This window comes from Tribolium madens, unplaced genomic scaffold (assembly GCF_015345945.1).
Source record: "Tribolium madens isolate multiple individuals breed KSU strain unplaced genomic scaffold, Tmad_KSU_1.1 Scaffold_3;HRSCAF=73;Tcas5.2_LG2, whole genome shotgun sequence".
NCBI lineage: Eukaryota > Metazoa > Arthropoda > Insecta > Coleoptera > Tenebrionidae > Tribolium > Tribolium madens.
The window spans coordinates 4,025,550-4,045,878 of NW_025401006.1; the positions used below are offsets into that span (position 1 = coordinate 4,025,550).

The 20,329-nt window shown below is 36.4% G+C and overlaps 2 protein-coding genes across 3 annotated transcripts; one reads left to right on the top strand and one right to left on the bottom strand.

The window, feature by feature from the left end:
* The first annotated feature begins 1,858 nt into the window (after window positions 1–1,858).
* On the top strand, window positions 1,859–7,001 carry LOC123008125 (DNA polymerase zeta catalytic subunit). Its single transcript, XM_044403753.1, has 7 exons — window positions 1,859–2,131; window positions 2,178–2,364; window positions 2,411–3,375; window positions 3,484–6,014; window positions 6,096–6,286; window positions 6,332–6,782; window positions 6,828–7,001. The coding sequence occupies exons 1-7, from the start codon at window positions 1,984–1,986 to the stop codon at window positions 6,969–6,971; spliced, it is 4,617 nt and encodes a 1,538-aa protein (XP_044259688.1). The 5' UTR covers window positions 1,859–1,983; the 3' UTR covers window positions 6,972–7,001.
* On the bottom strand, window positions 6,996–19,137 carry LOC123008124 (vacuolar protein sorting-associated protein 13). 2 transcript variants are annotated; one of them, XM_044403751.1, is made up of 23 exons: window positions 18,765–19,137; window positions 18,434–18,718; window positions 18,162–18,382; window positions 17,972–18,110; window positions 16,532–17,125; window positions 16,232–16,478; window positions 15,334–16,186; window positions 15,131–15,284; window positions 14,581–15,081; window positions 14,298–14,533; window positions 13,367–14,251; window positions 12,752–13,318; window positions 12,513–12,701; window positions 12,286–12,469; window positions 11,227–12,164; window positions 10,676–11,179; window positions 10,409–10,624; window positions 10,303–10,350; window positions 10,001–10,204; window positions 9,667–9,951; window positions 7,888–9,618; window positions 7,670–7,839; window positions 6,996–7,624 (listed from the first exon to the last, which is right to left on the bottom strand). In XM_044403751.1, the coding sequence occupies exons 1-23, from the start codon at window positions 18,862–18,864 to the stop codon at window positions 7,171–7,173; spliced, it is 9,705 nt and encodes a 3,234-aa protein (XP_044259686.1). In that variant the 5' UTR covers window positions 18,865–19,137; the 3' UTR covers window positions 6,996–7,170. The 2 variants fall into 2 exon arrangements, with proteins under 2 accessions (XP_044259686.1, XP_044259687.1); XM_044403752.1 differs by lacking the exon at window positions 10,303–10,350.
* Between the last annotated feature and the right edge of the window lie 1,192 nt (window positions 19,138–20,329).

Consider the following 20,329-nt stretch of genomic DNA (forward strand, 5'->3'; position numbering starts at 1 on the left):
TTTGACACATTGTTTCTCCTATACACCCAATTATCTTGCAAATCTAAAATGTTTTCAACGGCATTAACAAGAAAAGTTCATGATACGATAAAGTTTGAAATATAACTCGAATATTAGCGGTTTAAACTATCGGCTACCCTCGTCACCTAGCATCGTCCTCGATTATTATAAATCGCTTAATTATTATGGTTATATTAATAGCTATAAAAATTCTATCTGTAAAAAAAATTTGACTTTTGACATTTTTTTATGTCTATTTAATGATACCTACTTCCTTGTTTCCTCTTTTAATAGCCTGTAGCAAAAAAACTTGGAAAATTATTTTTCCAAAAGCAATAAATAGAGTCAATGATCAAATTTTAAACTCTCATAACTTCGAAATTTTTATAGATAGAATTTGTTTAACATTTTTTCCATTTTCCTGGTATCGTACGTATGACATTTTTTTCTGGGACGCAAGTTCTGGCGCATCTTATATGAGTAGGAGATTACATTTGTATAAACTCACACACAAGGACCTCTTTCATGATATCGTTATCAAAATAATAGAAGCCAATATTGAATTTTAAAGATTAGGTTTTTTTGTGGTAGATGCAAAAAGAAACTATTTAATAAATTTTGAAGTATAGAAATAAACAAAAATTCACCATCCAAGACTAGTTTATACATATTTTGCTTCATTTAGCTTGTAATTAAGGAAATTGTAGTAGATTTGATAAAGTAATCCTCGTTGTATAATTGTTATATTTTCATGGGAGATAATCGGATACAGCAACATACATTATTATTATTATAAAAATAAAATGTTTGCAATGTTTTGGAAAATAGCTATTTATGTATCAACTACGCAAAATAGGGTTTTAGGGGACGAATCGAGTCTTTAATGAGAGGAGTCACCTAAAACCTGTTGCGTACGTGGTGCATAGAAGATTTGTTTGTTAAAGCTCCCAAAACACGAATTCACACCTCTTACTAATTAAAAAAATTCGTTACCATAGTAACCAATTTTATTATTTATAAAAACTGTTTTTGGGGAATAAGTACCTAAAATAACGGCTTTACGGAAAAGACTCATTTTAGGAACTCAAATGAGTCCCTAAAACTGTTTTTAGGAGCGTATACAAAAAACAATATTTGTTGGAAATCTCTTAAATATACTAAAAATTAAACTAACAAAAAAATTTTGAAAGAAGCTGAAAAAATCCCTACAAAGTATGGAACCAAATATTTTTTGCTTAAACTATTAATTTTTTGGAAAAACTAATTGATGAATGATGAAGTACTATAAAAATGTGACGTTTTATTAATAAATGAATTGTTTTGAAATTTTTTGTTTTGTTTTTGAGTTCTGCATTTTTTTTTTATTTTCTTAAATGGCAACCCACTACAAAACCATTTTTTATTATCTAAGGACTACAACTATCTGTAATACTTTATATTTAATTTTTATCCAATTTTTTTACATAAGTTGTCACAAAATAAAATTTCGTTCTCAAAATACAATCACAAAATCCTACTCATTCTATGCAAATTATAATCAATCATGAATTGCAAATTCATGTGTGATTCGTGAGGTTGATACAACGGATTAAATTAGGATTGAATAAATAAATCTTGAAAAAAAAGTACTTTAATTTATATTAATTATTATTTTCTAGAAGGTGTACTTTGTAATAATTTTATTTTTTAAAGCTGTAAAACACGAAAAATAAATTCACCAACGGCTTTGAGATTTATTAGCAAAAAAATAAGGAAGGATTTTTAAATTTGGAGTATGAATGACAGTCACGTGACTAAACAACCAATCCCAACGGTGATCCTTACTCCTGTCGTTCTGTGACTTACTCCCTGTGCTTACTCCACAAGAACGTAAACATGTGATATAACCTTGCTTCTCTCAGTTCTATTTTTTTATGTATATTTTTGTGTTTTTATGGTATTGTTCTTAATTTTATTGTGAAAAATTTATTTTTGTTAAATAAAATGTCTATTAAAAACGCTGTCCGAATCGTTAACGTTGATTATTACATGTCAGCCCCCATTCAGGATTGGGATGTCATGTATTCCGATTTTAGAGGTTCCTCAATAAGTCAGGTCCCAATAATTCGCATTTTTGGTTCTACTGAGACAGGTTTGTGTCTATAAATGTATAACACACTTTGAAGTAACAGTTTTAGGGCAAAAAATTTGTTTACACATCCATGGCGTTTTTCCCTATTTGTACATCCCATACGATGGCATTGAAGACTGCAACAGTCTTAAATATCAAATTGCTGCAAACATTGATAAAGCCTTAAATGTATCATTTGGTCAAGCCTCAGCTTTGACCCAACACGTCTACAAAATTACTCCAGTTTCAGGAATGTGAGTCCAAATAATGTTTATTACCATTTGTAATTAAATTTTTCAGTCCGTTTTATGGTTACCACACTCGGGAACATCAATTTTTTAAGATTTATTTGTTTAATCCTAATTTAATCCGCAAAGTTAGTAATATGTTACAAAGCGAAGTTATTCTCGGCCGGTTGTATCAACCTCACGAATCACACATCCCATACATTTTGCAATTCATGATTGATTATAATTTGCATGGAATGAGTAGGATTTTGCTTAACGATCTTAAAGTCAGAGATAACTCACACGGGAGTGTCCCTAAACAAAGCTACTGCCAACTTGAAGCAGACACTTTGTGCGAAAATATCCTCAACAGACTGGAAATAATGGATGGTAAAATGGGAATAAATCCGGGAATTGCAGCGTTATGGGAAGACGAGAAACAAAGATTGAGGGATAAAGAAGAAGACTCGCAAATAGGGCCTTGCTTGACTCTTGAAAATTCACAAGTGGAGCCTACGAAATCTCACGAAATTTTCAAAAGGGCCTTTTTTGAGAAACTCTGTTTTTTGAGTGATTCTAACGAGACAGTTGATCAGAATCTTAGCGTTTATCCAGCTGAAACGCCCCGAAATATAAATGTGCAAAATGCGTCTTTTGTTGAAAATCATTCTTTGTCCGGGTCAAGTCTGAACGACAGTGTGGGTCTAAATGCAACTTTTGATGATGATGCGAGAGACTTGTTTGAAGTTTTGCAAGATTTGGGGAGAAGAAATAATGAAAGTGAAGAAGCGGATAGTATTTTATCGCAGTTACCGAAGGAAGAAGAAGAGGAAGAAAACGAACTTGATTTGAGCGTTTCAATGGCCGATACTACGCCTTTTAAAAATATATTAGAAAGTGTTAGTGATGATGATCTTAATGTAACACTAATTCCTCAATTGGACGGATCAGGAGACGAAAAAGAAAGGAAAAATAATCCAAATAGTAAATATGGGTGTTTGCCAATTTTTGTGTCGACACATAACGGGAGAAGCTCAGGTAAATAAAAAATATTTATCGTTATCGATATTCTAAGTAAATATTTCCAATGTGTAAAACTGGAAATTCCCCAAGGAATCGCCTGAATAAAAACTTTATTTTTTTTAGAAATCAATGACGAATTGGAGCACGCCAAACGTCGATTATATTTTCAAAATAATGTTACAATATGTGAAGACAGTGTTGAATGTGAATATAGACCAAAAATCAAGGAAAAGGAATGTATTGTTGAGACTCAAAACTTAACCGTAGCAGAAATATACGACTTGCAAACCAATTACAAGCCAAAAGAAGGCTGTTCGACTGTCCTCACCCAAAATTCCGACACCGACTTGAAATTATCATCAGAATCTGATATTTTCCCATCAAATTCAACTCCAAAAACCGACGCAAATTATTTTCTCATAACTCCATCAGTCAGACCCCCTACTAGAAGTGAAGTTTTTCAAAATTTAGAGTCTCTCGGTTTACCTAGAGTTGTCTACGAAACACCATTTTACAGCGATGTCTCTGATGTAACAAGCAGTGTCGAAATTGGCCACTCTGTCTTAAAAATTCCGAGCAAAACAACGGCTCATTTGGAGGAGTTTCAAGGTTTATGTGCCGGCTTGGAGACCTATAGAAGGAAGAAAATGCCGCCCAGCATAAAATTCACAAACGAAAATGTTAAAAAAGTAAAACTCTCATTCTGTAGTGCCGACCAAATCCTTATAACTCCTCTAAACCCGGCTCCGAGTATTTGTGATGCTGAAATTTGGTTGAAAAATCGTACGGTGACAAAACCGGAAGTCAGGAGTGAGAAAATCAAAATCACACTTCCTGTTAGTCCGGACCGGCTCGAGGAAAGTGACATGGAACTCACTTTGTCACTTTCAGCAGATGAATTAATCGAATCACAACCCGTCAAAATCACCAAAAAAGATAATTCCTGTCAGATTACTGGAACCAGTCTCAATAACACCTATGGTTTTAAAATGACTCCTGAGAATTATCAAAATGCTAAAGCCTTGAACGAGTTTCAATACATCACTATCTTGTCACTAGAACTTCACATACAGACCCGCGGGGACTTGAAACCAGATCCGGCGTATGATTCCATTAGAGCTATTTTTTATAAAATTGTTGAAGACGGCCCTGGAGGGAATGTTTGTGGGATTATAACCCTCGATCGACTTAAACTAAGTGAAGTCCGCTGTGATTTAATGAATGTTTCAACTGAAGAAGAACTGTTAAATGAGTTTGTCAAGTTGGTCCAAAAACATGATCCTGATATTTTAGTCGGATATGAAATCGAAATGTTGTCCTGGGGCTACTTACTAGATCGTGGCCAAGCTCTCGGACACTCCCTCGTCACTTCTTTATCACGAGTAAAGGAAAAACACAGTCGCAATGAAGACAATTTAAGAATCACTGGTCGAATTTTATTGGACGTTTGGCGGTTGTTACGACATGAAATAGCCCTTCAGAGTTACACTTTCGAAAATATCGTCTATCACGTACTACACCAGAGGATTCCCTTATATTCTTTCAGGAATCTGGCATTTTGGTGGCACAACCCTCTATTTCGCCACCGAACAATTTCCCACTATACATTCCGAACAAATAGTGTTTTGCAAATTTTGGAACAACTAGACTTAGTAGGCCGCACCAGCGAACTTGCTCGACTTTTTGGAATCCAATTTTTCGAAGTCTTGTCTCGTGGCTCGCAATTTCGGGTCGAATCAATGATGTTAAGGTTGGCTAAACCGTTAAATTACATTCCTGTGTCTCCAAGTGTGCAACAGAGGGCCAAAATGAAAGCTCCCGAGTTTCTCCCTTTGATTCTCGAACCAGAATCTAAATTGTACGTTGATCCGGTCATAGTGCTCGATTTTCAAAGTTTGTACCCCTCCATGATAATTGCTTATAATTATTGTTTTTCGACTTGTTTGGGTAAAGTGGTTCATTTGGGTAAAAATACGCCGTTCGAGTTTGGGGCCTACCAACTCAAAGTTTCGAAAAGTCGAGTCGAAAAATTGTTGAATGAGGATTGTATTAATTTTTCGCCATGTGGGGTTGCTTTTGTTAAAAAACAAGTGCGGGATGGGATTCTCCCTAGGATGTTGAGAGAGATACTCGATACTAGACTCATGGTGAAAAACTCGATGAAACGAAATAAAGACAATAAGTTATTACAGAAAGTGCTTCACAATAGACAATTAGGTCTGAAATTGATTGCGAACGTCACTTATGGTTACACTTCCGCGAATTTCAGTGGCCGAATGCCCGCTGTTGAACTTGGTGATAGTGTAGTAAGTAAAGGTCGAGAGACGTTACAGAGGGCTATCGAATTAGTTGAAAACACAAAAGAATGGGGTGCTAGAGTCGTTTATGGTGACACTGATTCGTTATTTGTACTAGTACCGGGGAAAAGTCGAGAAGACGCCTTCGAAATCGGTAAAAAAATTGCAGACGCTGTTACGAATTCAAACCCAGATCCTGTCAAACTAAAATTGGAGAAAATTTACCATCCTTGTATACTTCAGACTAAGAAACGATACGTGGGGTATATGTACGAAAGTCCAGATCAAACAGAACCGATTTATTTGGCTAAAGGGATTGAAACTGTGCGACGAGATGGGTGCCCAGCCGTTTCAAAAGTAAGTAGTGTTTATTTTCCAAATTTTGAATCACCGATCAAATAAAAATCCAAAAATCTTTGCTAAATACCTCAATTTCAGATGTTGGAAAAATGCTTACGTCTTTTATTCGAAACGAAAGATGTCAGTTTGGTCAAAAAGTACGTCTTGCGACAATTAGATAAGATTTTGACAGGTCGTGTGAGTCTGCAGGACTTGACTTTTGCTAAAGAATACAGAGGTGCATCTGGATATCGCCCTGGCGCTTGTGTTCCGGCTTTAGAACTCGCGAGGTATACTCAATATTTTTTTAATTGAAACATAAATTAATATTCTAGAAAATGGACTTCCGTGGATCGAAGAAGCGAGCCAAGGAGAGGTGAACGCGTCCCTTATATCATCGCACATGGTCCCCCTGGCGTGCCTCTAATTCGTTTGGTTCGAAGCCCTCACGATTTTTTAAACGATCCGAGTTTACGACCGAATGCTATTTACTACATTACTAAAGTGATAATTCCGCCAATTAACCGTTGTTTTAATTTAATCGGAGCTGATTTAAATGGGTGGTTTAACCAAATGCCGCGAAAACAATTCCAGTATTTGCGAAACGCTTCACCTATTAAAAAAAGCACAATTTCCCAGTATTTCGTTTCCAATAATTGTGCCAGCTGTGGGGAGCAAACCCAGAATGATTTGTGCGAAAAATGTCAGAATAATACACAAACTACGACTGTTGTTTTACATGAGAAAGTGCGAATTTGGGAACAGAGTTTCTATAACGTCAATTTGGTATAAACATTATTTAAAAAAATTAATCTAATAATGTTGTTTCAGATTTGTCATTCTTGTACGGGTATTTTCGATGAAAACGTGTGCATATCATTGGATTGTCCTCTCTTGTATAGGATAAATCAAACATCGCGTGACTTGGAGCAAGCCAAATATGTACGTAACGTGATTAATACTCTGAAAATCTAGTCATATTTATTTAAATAAAACAAATTTTGATAAAAACGTTATTTAATTTTCCCAAAAATACATCACCAATGCAAAAAGCGGAAATAAAGCACAATTAAAAAGTTGTTGCATGCAGAAAATTACGTTGCATAAAGATTAATAAAAAAAGATTTTACAAGGGGCAGTCCATATGACTAGTGAAATAATAAAAACTAACTAGTTAAGTATGACTTCTCAACGACTCAATTTTCGCGCAAATTTCTTCCTTTTTCTGTGGGTCTCCGATCAAGATAATTTTCCCGTTATCACTATGCCCCAACAAACCTAATTTCTTTTTTTTATCAGAAGTAGGAATTGCGACTCCTTTAGGCACTACACTGGGTGGATTTCTAATTTCCTGCCACGTGTAAGACCACTCGACTTGCCACCCACCGAAAATATCATTATGCGAAATAAAAGCCAAACGTTTATCTGTCAATAACAGAATGTCGCGATTTTCAACTATTACATAATGACTGTCGTAAATATCAGTCGTTGCGTATTTGCCTTTTTCTAAATCGGTCAACAATTTATGTCCCTGAGCTTCGTATTTGTTGTACGGTCTAACCAAACCATCGCCCTGTAAAAATCGCGGAGGGCGTAATCGGTTTGCGTCTTCGCCAACCTCAGTCACCCTAAAAACATATGAAAATTTTTTGTTTTCAATTTGACGTATGCACCTTTTAACGGCATCTAGTGACCCACTTGCGAAATCTACTACGCCAGCAGTAGGCCGTGCGATAAGCCCCATTGCTCCCTTTCCCAACCCTTTGAAAAATCCCCCAACTCCTTCCTCCTTGGCACCACTGATCGGTTTTGTAAAGACACCAGTAACACCATCGACCACGCCCTATGAACCAACCAATCACAAACAACATATATGTAGCACATGACTCACCATAACCAATCCTTTGCCGCTTCGAGCTATCCCCTCTTGTACAGTCGCCGGTCTTTTGTTAATCTGATCTCTCCGCTTCCTTTGATAATCTTCATCAAACGTCAAAGCTGCGATTCCTTTACCCATAGCTCCTGTAATTCTTGAAACCGCACCGGCAGCACCACCTACCGTATGTCCAAACAAACTCCGAACTCCTAGTACCAAACCTTCAGCGAATTCGCCTGGACCTTGAATCGCACCTTGGAACGGTTCGTAGAACAAATCTTCAACACCTTGCGTGATTCCCCGGACCAAACCATAGGGGTTTCCCAAAACGTCCAAACCTAACACTAGGACGTAAAGTTGTTTAACTGACTGTCCCACATAGTGACTTGTCGCTTCGCTCATCAGTTGTTTCTGGGTCAGGAAAGTATACTCGCGTTCAAAATAGGCTAATCGGAAGACTACATCTTGTAAATCTGTAAGTGTCACTCCCAGACCTTGGAGTAACACATTGAGGAAATTAGGGGTCGAACTGCTTTGTCCAGCTGAATTTCCAGCCGCCATTGAAAAACTGAGATGGATTTTAAGTGGTGAAAAGTGGAGCAAATCGTAGAAACTTTTTTGTTCTTGCAACGACTGGGTCGAAACGTGCGAATAGAGAGGTTCGTCAACTAGACTCATATCTTTCAAAAACAATTGTTGTTCCTCTGTATCTGAATATTCGGCTGATTGCAACATATCAACAAGGGCATTGACGAATCCTAGATCGACTTTAATGTGAAACTCCTGTATCAAAAGTTTGAAATATTTGAATTGTTTGACTTGGGTATTTTTCATCAAAAGTTGGACTATACTGAGCTCAGCGAACGGCTTCATACCACTATCGATAGCCACACTTTTTGGTAGGGGAACCGGTGCTAAAACCACTGGGAAAATGCAGTCATACATTTGATTATCAAGTTGTAATCGATTTATTTTCGCATGAATTTGCAATTGACTTGGACTTGTCCTCATTTGGATCCACAGCCCAGTCTGGAAAGTCCTCCTTATCCGTCTTTTGTTCGGTTTTGTCATGACATTCATCTTAAAATCAACTTCAGTTTTTGCATCAATCGCGACTTTCGGTGAATGGCCTTCCTGCATATCCAGCAAAAATCTCTGATAGGCCGTTTCCAACAATAAACTTTGCTTATTCCCAAACGGTTTGAACCTCCGACCAGTCATTTTGCAATGTTCCCAAATTATACCAGAACTTGCGATCGCCATATACATTAATTCTTGTCTCGTTACATTATTAACAAGCGACAAACCAACTCCATGTATCGAAACTAAGATTTCTTGTTGAAACTGTTCGAATAAATTCGCGGCTCGGGCATTTTGAGCCACGTACTGATCCTGAGTGAAAAGTAAAATTCGTTGCATTCCGTCCAGGAATGACACCCAATAAATGTGGTAACCTTCTCTTATCGTATATTCACCCATGTCGTCTTTACGGAGGTCGTTACTGTGCTCTTTTTTATTTGCACCTTCCCATACTAGGATGCGAGGACCAGAGGGGTTTTCCCAGGTGTACAACATGCAGTGTTTGGAGGGAAGTTTTCGAATTTGGACTGATTCTTTTTCCCAAAAGTTCATAGTGTCGATGGTGTGGTTTATGATAAGGGCGGGGGCTGAATGGCCATCATAAGGGGCGAGGTTGATGTAGATGGCGCCTTCGGAGATTTGAATGTCCACGTTGATGCCGCCATACTATTTGAAAAACAAATTATTTTCTGTCAAAATGAAAAGAATACATACCTTATTTTTCAGTTTCAGTAACGAAGTATGACTCTCAGTATACAAAAACGCTGCTGAAACTTCTTCTGTACCTTTAACCCTTAATTTCAGCAACTTATCGTCTAATTCGCTTTTAGGCCAGAGAGCCGAACACGATTTTGGCTCTACACAAATCCAGGGATCGGCTGGCCTATCATTTTCTTGAAATTCAATAGTAAAAGACGCATTATTAATAATGACATAATACGGTGTGAAAGTCACTTGTTTAGTGAGTCCATTATAAGTTAATTGATTTTGTACACCAATCTGTAAAATTTTGTTTCTTTATTTTCCCCTGTTTTTATTGATAACCAACCTGATATAGCATATTCTGGTATTTGCAAACGACCACCCCCGATGATCCTGCGACATCTAACGAAAATTTATCCGACCAATCCCCTTGCTCGACCCTCACGGCCGCTTTCTTCTTACCGAAGAAATTCTTCGCGTTGAAAGAAAACAAAATTGGACCTTTGAAATTAGCCGGATGGTGTAACACATTGAGGCAATCTTCAGAATTCTGATTAAAAAACACGAATAAATATACAATCGAAACAAACGCAATACATAAATATGACAAAAAAATGAAATAAAAGCGAAAAAGCACCCAGCAAATACCTTGCTCGGCGTTCCTCCCGAATCACTCTTGTCGCTTTTTTTAGATTTCTATGAATTTTAATACAAATGTTATTCTCTTTAATTTAAAATATAAATCAATACTTACTCTATATGCCAACATGAGACCGGTTTTGTTTAACATCCAGAAGGGACAATAAAGGGCCATAACGACTGAACCTTTATCGATAACCACATGCATTCCCAGAGCTAAAGTCATTTGGACGGCACTATCGTAACTTGTGAAGTTCCAAACGGAAAATTCGTTCGGATCTCTGTGAAGTTCTTGTCTAGATGACCACTCTTTTTCCAAATAAGATGGCAACTAACAAAACAATATAGTTAATAGAAGTCAAAGGGCAGTTTTCACACTTACTCTAATCACTAAAGCGGATTTCCCAGGTTCGACATTAGGTAACAAAAGTGTTTTTCCAGGCTCGACTGGTACTTCAGAAACCGTGTTTTCAATACAACAAATGATATCAATCGGTAGACAATTTTTGAAAACTACAGCTGGTCTTAAATGAATATTATAGCAAGTACTTGACATTGTATGTTTTGACGTGTTTTCGAAATAAACTTGTTCCATTTCACCAACAGCTTGGATAATGAATGGTTCATTCCTTAGTTCGACTTCTTTAGGTTGACAATGTAATGTTTTAGTGACTGTCAAGTTGGTTTGCAAGTCTTTCCACACATAAGGAGTTGTGGTTACTGAATAACTATCAACACTGAAGAATAATTCATTCGTAGGTGTATACACGGCTTTCAACGGAATATTAACGTGTGAATCAGGCTGAATCGTTGTGATAGATTCAAGCTCATTGCCTCTTACTGTCATGTAATAAACTTCAATTGGAATATTAAAATGATTGTAAACCTTGAAAATAATTACTCAAATTTGAAAATTTCAAAAGCGCGACTCACTTTTAAAATACTTCGTAACGTAATAATAGTCACACCTTCATCGACTGCAACATCCGAAATAAGTCCCCAGTGATCATTTCCCTCTCCTCTATAATTCAAAGGGAAAAATCTTTTATCTGCCCGAACTACGGGTAAATCGATGTTGCAATTCTTATCAATGACTTTGACATTAACAAAGTAATCTTTTACAGTGAGAGCCTCGGTTGTTAATTGTAAACCAAGTCTTGAAGGTGAACTAAGTACCATTGTTTTTTTCTGTAATTGTGCTTCAGCTCCACTTTCCAAAATAACTTCCTCCGGTTCTTCACCCCCAAACAATGCAAACGACCCTCTTTTCAAATTCACACTAACGGAACTCCCCAATTCGTTGACAATTTTAAACGCAGCCATCGTTTCAAGCATTTTCACCTCTCCCGGTTTCATAGCAGTGGCAAAAGCCTTGCCTAGATTATTCAACACTTCGAGACACGTCTTAGTCACAACAATTTCGATACTATGATCTGAAGATACATCAATACACATCATAGCTTGCTGTGGAGCACCTTCCAACGATTCGAAATCGGTAGGTGTTGTGACTTCTTCCGGTTCGTTTTTCGAAACTTCCAATTTGAGTTCCCAAGGAACCCACTTTGGTTTATTACTGTTGGTCACTTCCACTGGTTCGATTAAAGGTTCCCAAAGTGCAAGACGACTGTTATAGTAGTTCATTTGGAGAGTTAAACTGGCTTCGACGCTCATTTGCGAACTCCAGTTGTTGACATGGCCTTTCAGACTGCTTTCAAGGACTAACATGGGGAAAGTTTTGCTACCGACGCCTGCTTCGATTGTTAGGATGATGGAAGGCATGGAGATTATGCACATTTCTTGCGTTTTGCTGGGAGGTTTGGGAGGCGTAGTCGATACAAGGCTCAAAGTTTCTGTCGCCTCAACTGCCTCATCTAAAAAAAAAACATGTAATATTTATCTTAAAAAATGCATTTAAACCACAGACGACTTCTTAAAATATGATTTTAATCATGTTGAGTAAAAAAAAAGTTATGATTTCAGGCTGTAAGTTACCATTTCTAAAGAACCAGTAATCTTCAACCTCAAAAACTTTGTGATCCCAAGCATCAGAATGGTCTTGTAATTCTTCATCGTCACTTGTTCGTTCAGTACTACTTCCAGTCGCAGTTGCTGTTACTCTACTCAACAATTCTATAGTGGCAGGTGAAACACAAAGCTGAATATCGGTTACTAAAAGCTAAAAGCAGAATCAGGTTTGTTACTAAATAAAAAATACACACCTCGAGATGTAATCCTTTATTTTCAGGCGTTGATCCTGCTAGACTTATCGTAACAGGATGCAAAACGTTACTTTTGGTGTCAATTCTTTTCAATTGATTGTAATTACAAGTGAACAATTGTAAATCTTTAATCGAACCGTTTATGACTTGATGCTCACCAGACATACGCAGTTTCATTACTACTTCGCTCTGAAATATTCTTTTAGTACTGAAAACAAAAACAGGAAGATTTTATTTACATTTAAAAACATGGCTTGTGTGTCAATACTGTCCATATGTTCAACCAACACAATATCAGATTTCTCAATCTTCAAATTTAGGGTAATTTGGGATGCTTTTTCTTCCATTTCGGTCATTCCCGCAGAAATGGACGATTTCGTTGAAGTATTACTCTTACTAAACTTCGGCGGCTCTTTAACTTCCTCTTGCGGAACCGTCAAAAAGTCAGCAATTTTCATAAGAAAATCCATCGATAAAATCAGAGTAAAGCTATAGACCCTCACATCGGTAAAAATATCTTTATCTTTCATTTGGACAACAATATCAATCATACTTTTCGATGCTGCAGTTTCAGAAAGTGAAACCGAACTAACCGACTGTGCTTCCCCAAATTGATGACTTCTCTGTATAAGCCGATTCAACTTCCCTTCACGTCCCAACCTCATATCATCAAGTAGACAATTGAGAAGCAAAAACGATGCAATCATTGAACCATCAGTCAACATTCTAACTTTAACTGAAATTCCCTCCAATGAGAAGCGGCCCAAGGCGTGGCGTTCGTCATGAGCTGGCGAATCAATAGACAACTACAAACCATGTGACTCAAAACCCACACATATTTAAGACAAACTCACCGCTTTTGAACCACCAGTGAATAGTGTTATCACGAGATTATCCATAGTAAAAGTCAATCGCAAGAAAGTGTTGATTTTTGTCTCCTTCTCGCCCTCGTAATGCGATAGTTTTTCGTGAACCGTGATTGAGGTTTTATCGTCAGAGGCTTTCTTCGTTCCTTCAATTGTTTCTTTAAGAGGTTGTTTTGGCGGGAGCTTTTTCTGTCCTTCACTCAAGTTACCATTGAGGACACTCATAAGTGTTTTGTAATCAAGCTGGCTTAAGAGAATCGTGATGGAAAATATGCGACCTGTAATATCTATATCGGGCACAGCCTTGTACCACGACGTCGATAAATTCCTCTTAATGGTCAATTTAAACGTCAAAGGTACCAAAAGTGTCAATTCTTTATCTATTTCGTCACTAGTGGTCAATTTAATACGTGACATCTTCATGTCAGTAAGACTGAGTTTCATTTCGTCGATAACAGCCGAAAAATTCTGTTCGTTTCTGATATCCAAAGTCAAGAATTGATTCGAAATAGAAATGTGACCCAAATCGAGCAAAACAGCGTCGTAACTTTTTGAATTTTCGGGGATTATAATATCGGGAGCTTTGACATTAATATTAAGTGATAATTTCGTCGCTTTTTCGTAAGCATTTTGCATATTTTCTTTGGCACTTTTCGCCGCCGCTTGAGACGCTTCGATTATAGCAGCTTGGGCCATTTGGAATTCGTTCAAAAAGTCTAACATTCGAGTCACAAACCAATTGAGAAAGATTATCCTCAGACCACCCATTGTCAAGTCGACTGAGATATCAGATTTTTCACTTTCGGCCATTTTGTCGTGATTGTATAATACGATTCGTGCTGCCAAAGCTTCGGTCCCTTCAACAGTCAAAATCTGAAAAAATATGTCAAAATTGAGAATCTTACATTTTGTAATTTACCAAATTATGAATCGTTTTCGGATTCAAATCGACCACAACAATTTGATTCAAGTTGGCGTTGATTTGTGTATAAGGCTCCTTGACGATGATATTCGCATGCACGCCCTTAAGAGCCCAAAATGAAATTCTTTCATACTCAGTCGCAAATTCAACATTGACCTCTTGCAGAGTCGATGATAATTTAAACTTAATTGTCTCAACAACAATATTGGTTTCCTTGTGTTTCTTTTTTCTCTCTATTAAAAATCAATGAATTGGATCCTTTGAAACACAACAAACTTACCTTGAGAGACCAATTGTGTCCCCAATCCTTCACTTATTGTCGATAATTGGCTCTTAAAAGTCGGCGTATGAGTTGAACCGACCCTCTCAAGCGGTCTACTACCCCATATATCATCAATTTCAGTCTGCAAGTTCGTTGCAAACTGAATCAAACCCAACAAACCTTCTTTATGTAAAATAATTCCCAGTTTTGCAAACTCCAACACGAGACTAGTTTCACACGACTTATAAGTTGAGTGAAACTCGGGTGAATTTTTATTAACTTGAGTGATTTTAATCTGGAAGAGATATTGTTCACCCTCCTCAAAAGTCGGCGAACTTATCATTTTGATTTGTGTATCATTTAGTGTTTGCACTAGACCGATACCACCTAAATCTAGAGTGATTTTTGTATTATAGGTTTGTTGAATTAAACCTAATTCGAGTGATTTAACACTGAAACAAGCGATGTTTGTGATGGAGGACGAGATATCGGTTTGATGCTTCACATTGAGTAACAATTCTTGAAAATTGAAATTATTAAAAGTTTAAAACGAATGCATTAAGAATACCAGACATTGCAAAATGCATCTCTAGTGTCGTAAACTGGACCAACTGACCATCATTTTTCTTCGCTTTGGAGGGAAGTAAATCACGCGTTTTAGACGCTTTCTCTTGCATTTCCAGATATTTCAACATCATACTCGAATCACGCTTTTCAACTTTCTGGAATATCGACTGTTATCTTGTTCCTATAAAAAATCATGCAACTTACTGCTAGAGGTGTAGGCTCTGAAACTTCACTCTTGGGTAGAGGAATGCTATTCCCCAACGCCATAAGTAGTAACAATCGAGCATCAGAAACATTAACAATGATCGAGGGTAATTCCCCTGAAATTTTCATGTGTGGCAACTTAGGATCATCAGTGATCATGCAAGTCGCGAGATTGACTTTCAAATTAATTGGTTCTAAAATGTGCATGTCGCTGGTTTTCACTTCATTCACGTGAATTTTCCAATCTTCATCACTTTGAGCGATTAAAATTTGCACTCGAGTCAATTCGAGTGCGAATTGATCGTAACTTTGAGCCATGAGTTGTTTCAGAATTTCCTTCTCATCGCACCCTTCGGCATACATCTGTCTCACATCTCTCCTTGGTGGCCGATCTAGTGAGTGCATTTTGAAGTTACCCAAATTAACAACTAGGACATTTTCATTTTCGGTATATTTCCCTCCGTAAGGGATTATAATATAGGGGGCGCGAAAGTCGACTTTGAGATCGAGATGAACGTGAGTGTCAATAGCATGCTGGAGGCCACTAGAAGTCATTTCTTTCATATTAGAAAGACCAGAATCAGCCGCTGCCGATATCTGGTCTAGAGCTGAAGAAGAGGGAACTTTAAAAATTTCAATGGCTTTTAAGACAGTTTCTGCGTCGTAAATGATTTTAAGAGGTTGGGAGGTGACATGGAGTCTTTGACCGCATTTTTTATCAAGAGGGTTTGTCTCAAAGAGGACTTGAAGTAACCCGCTGTCGTCTTTCCCGGTTTCTGAGGTGATTATTTTTGGCAAAAAGTCGTCTTGTTGGAGGCCAAAAGTTTGGAATTCGTCGATTTTGACGTGAACCCTTTAAAAACAAAATTATTTGCGAAAATGACAATGTTTAACATACTTTAAGGCGTTAGCCGCAGCTCTAGTGTCCACCCGACACTTTACACCTTTGAGTTCAGTAAAAACAACTCTTGTGACGTTTCCTGTGTCGTCACTTAATTCTACTTCAAGCGTTCGTAGAATAAAAGTGCAAGAGTTATCAACGTAAGCCTCGGGGAACTCAGACGGTAAAGCATTTTCCTGATAACCTATGGCTTTATACAAGCGTTCTTTCTCGTCTTTGGTCATAGCATTTTGGAACTGTTTTCCTGCAATAAAAAAATAATATACGAGATAAAAAGCAAAAGCCGGTTGTTTTTACTGATTTCGATGCCACTTTCGGACTGAAGATTATCCATATCTATAGACGTTTTACTCCCCCACATCCACCCAAACCAACCCTTATCTGGCCCTTTACTCTTCACCCGTCTTTCATTCTCAAACTCAACCCTCTGTCTTATAATAACAATATTGAAAACATCGATAACTTTCTCACACTCTTCGATACGACTCAATTCATCATTCGTAGCATTATTTTGCAATTTTTTCTCGTACAGGATCCCATATTCCCGACACAAATCCCGATGTTTACAAATGTGGTTCCAATCCCAATTGCGTCTCTTTCTTCTGACTTCGCTTTCCAAAACACAGTTATATGCGAAATGCCACCACATTTTATAGTGGTTTTTATAGGAAGAGACGTTAGGACGAAATTTGCGGTAGGGAATTCCCTTCATCATGCGATCCATAGAATCACCAAGAGCTATAATATCGCGATATTGCGCTTTGGTAATTCCGACAAAAAGTCGCTCCATGTCGAGATTTAGGTGGATTTTTGGGATGCTAAATGCGGGTTTGTCGAGTTCGGGGCGTTGGTTGATGCGGAGGCGAGCCGAGGCATTGATTGGTCCCAAAACTGCAAAAAAAAAAATTGTAGCGGACCGCAGACTAAACATTTCTCAAGGAAAGCTTTCCTGCATTTTTCCCCGATTTTAAGAATGAATAACATTGGAGCTATGTCATGTTTTATGACCGTTATGTATTTATGCAGTGACTGTTAATATGTACAAATTTACAACGTTCTATAAATACTTTTTGTTAGCAAAACAATTAAGTACACTTCTCCAAGGCCGTAACATGTTTGAAATATTTTAGATAAATTTGTGTTTATAAAACCATTCAAAATTTAAAATTAATATAATTAGTAGTGACATAATTTCAGATCAAAGGACAGGCGCCGATGACCTTCAATCCAAATGTCAGGACCTACTTCAACTCAATAAAACTGATTTATTTTGAACCGAAAACGTGTATTGAAGAATTGATCTCAAAAATATCTCTGTGTGAATCGTTCTTTTTCCAAAGCGCACAAAAGCCGGCCAATATTTCCGTTTTAGCATGCCAATAAATTCTAAAAATAACCACAAAATTCGTTTTATCGCGATTGAAATATATTTCCTCGTTATATATTTTTGTTTTCAGATTAGAATAACACTAACATAGTTTTATTATTCATTGAGTCGTCAAAATCAAACAATGGAAGTGTTGTGACATTTCCGGGCGGCCATTATAATTATGACAATGTTCAATTACTCTAAATTAAGTATTTTAATAAAAAATAAATTGGTAAAAGAACTCTATTCTGAATATTTTTATCAATTTGTTTACTCTAATTGACCTTAGGGACTCATATTTTATCACATTAGTTATGTCAGAAGTGACTAACTAGTGATGTCATAATGTTTCACATATGAAAACTTACCATACGTGTAGTTAATGGGTGTATTATTTTTTGATGCAATTTCTGTACACATTTTATGTAACAAATCGACTTTAGGAAGTCTATCATAACAAGCTGTATTTGAATTCCAATAAACAGCTAAACCATCCAATGTAACAATCTACAAAATTCTGATTGTGAAAGCTGATAAATTTTAAAGACAAAGAAATACTTTAAAAATTTTAGTAATATCTTCTTTTGTTATAGCAGGTTTCCAATTCTCATCAGTGCTGACGACATGTAAATCACTCAAAGTGATACCTAGCGCAAATGGTGCAGGACTTGTAACCTTGTCTTCATACCGAATATGAATATTTTTGATATTTAATTGGATATTTTTGATGACTTGTGTTATTAGTTTCTCCACAAATGTATTATCAGGTTTAGGTTTGTCTGTAATATATTAATTGAATATTTTTTTCAGTATAAACACATATAACAAACCCTTATCAGCTTCTTGTTTTTTAGCTAATTCAACTTTAAGAATCTCTCTCTTCTTGGCTTCAGACTTTTTGATATCTTCTTTCTCTTCATTGTAGACAACTTGTTGATTTGGGGCCGCAAGCAGGTAGATATCTTCAATGTTTATAACAATAGCAGCCCCATATAAATTCTTCCATGGAATTTTCAAAACAAGCTTCCCTATTCTACCATAGATAGTCTGAATAGGGAGGTCCAAGTCGTCTAAAGCGGACTGCTTCAAGACCAAATCCTTCAACTCGACGTCGCCTAAAAAGAGTCTCAATACGAATCAAGAACTACAATATTGACTTACCTCCCCATATTCCCACTCTTAGTTGATTTGTATCCAAATTCTCTACATAGGCACCAAGAAAGCGGTTTAATACCTGAGTTAATACACTTTCAAAAACCATTTTTTATTATCGCCGGTCTATTTACAGTAGGTAAGAAAAAGTAGGAGTGCTCTTGCATGCACTCCTACTTGCTTCTGCTATAACAAAAATGCTATAGAGGGAGATGACATCAACCAATGGCTATTTGTAAATCCATCTCACAACTTGACCCAACTAGCCAATATCACGGTTGACTCCTTTATCGATTAATCAAACGAATTATGTTTATTATTTCTGAAACAATCACTAAAGTGAATTTCCGACCCACTTTTGTATATTTTGACAATAATATGCCCCGTGTCAGATTTGACCTTGACAGCTAAGGACACTTTAAAAATCGCCGGTAAAATGTGTATTGTTGGTTGCATAAGAAAAGGCATTAAAACTCCAAAAATGATAACAATGCATTTTTTATTAATTAAATCTTATTTTTATTTATTTCATATTGTTGAACTTTAGTCCATAATTCTTTTACACCTAAATACTATATAGCCATTTTTATCTATTATTTAATAATTCTTATACCACAAGAAGTTTATTGCGACTTTTATAGATGATAGATTTATTGACGTTTAAGACAACGTGTCATACATAGGTCAAATAATACATAAAATACAAAACTTACAGGTTAAAATTACAGAGAAAATAGTCCTCAATATTATATAAACACTTTTCAATTAAAAATTCTTTAAGTTTCTTCTTAAAAAGACATGTAGACAAATTACAAAAGTCAGTTGGCAACATATTATAAAATTTAGTACAAAAATACCTTGGTCCAGTTTGGTTTCGCTTGAGACTGTTATAATACATACATAGGCACAAAAATTTCCATAAAGTAAGTCCTAAGTAATAAACCGATATTTCAACAAAGGAATCTCGATTTAAAAATCACATTTCATTCAATTATGTATTAAGCAACTTGGGTTGGTCAGACAGCGCACACAAATCTATTTTAAAAACGTAAATTATATCTTTGGTGTAAATTGTTTTGTAATAAAAGTGCCAAGTATCATTCCAACCCTCTTTGCCAGTTTAATAAATAACTAGTTGAAAACAACCCTAGTTTCAATGAATAATTACGCGAGTTCTATTCAGTTACCTAATTAACAAATAGTGACCATTAATTAAAAATCGATTTTGGTATTAAACCAGCGACGAGAAATTTACTTCTCCTCGAAATTCCGATAAAGTCGGTCGAAAATTATGTCCGAAGTGAGAAAATTTGCTTTGAAACGAGTAATTTATTGGTTTTAGGACTACACTTTTCAGAACGTTTTCGCAAGAGAAAAGAAAATTTTAACAATTTCAGCATTTTATCCATTGACGGAACATGAAAAAAACTATTTTTATTTTTTTAGTCACTCGATTCAGTGGTTTGTTTGTCTGGGTATGCTTTTCTCGATGATAATTGAATCGGTAATTAAACGAAACAATGTGATGGCTCTTTCGGAAATTTTGTATTTTTTAACGACTCATTTTACCTTTG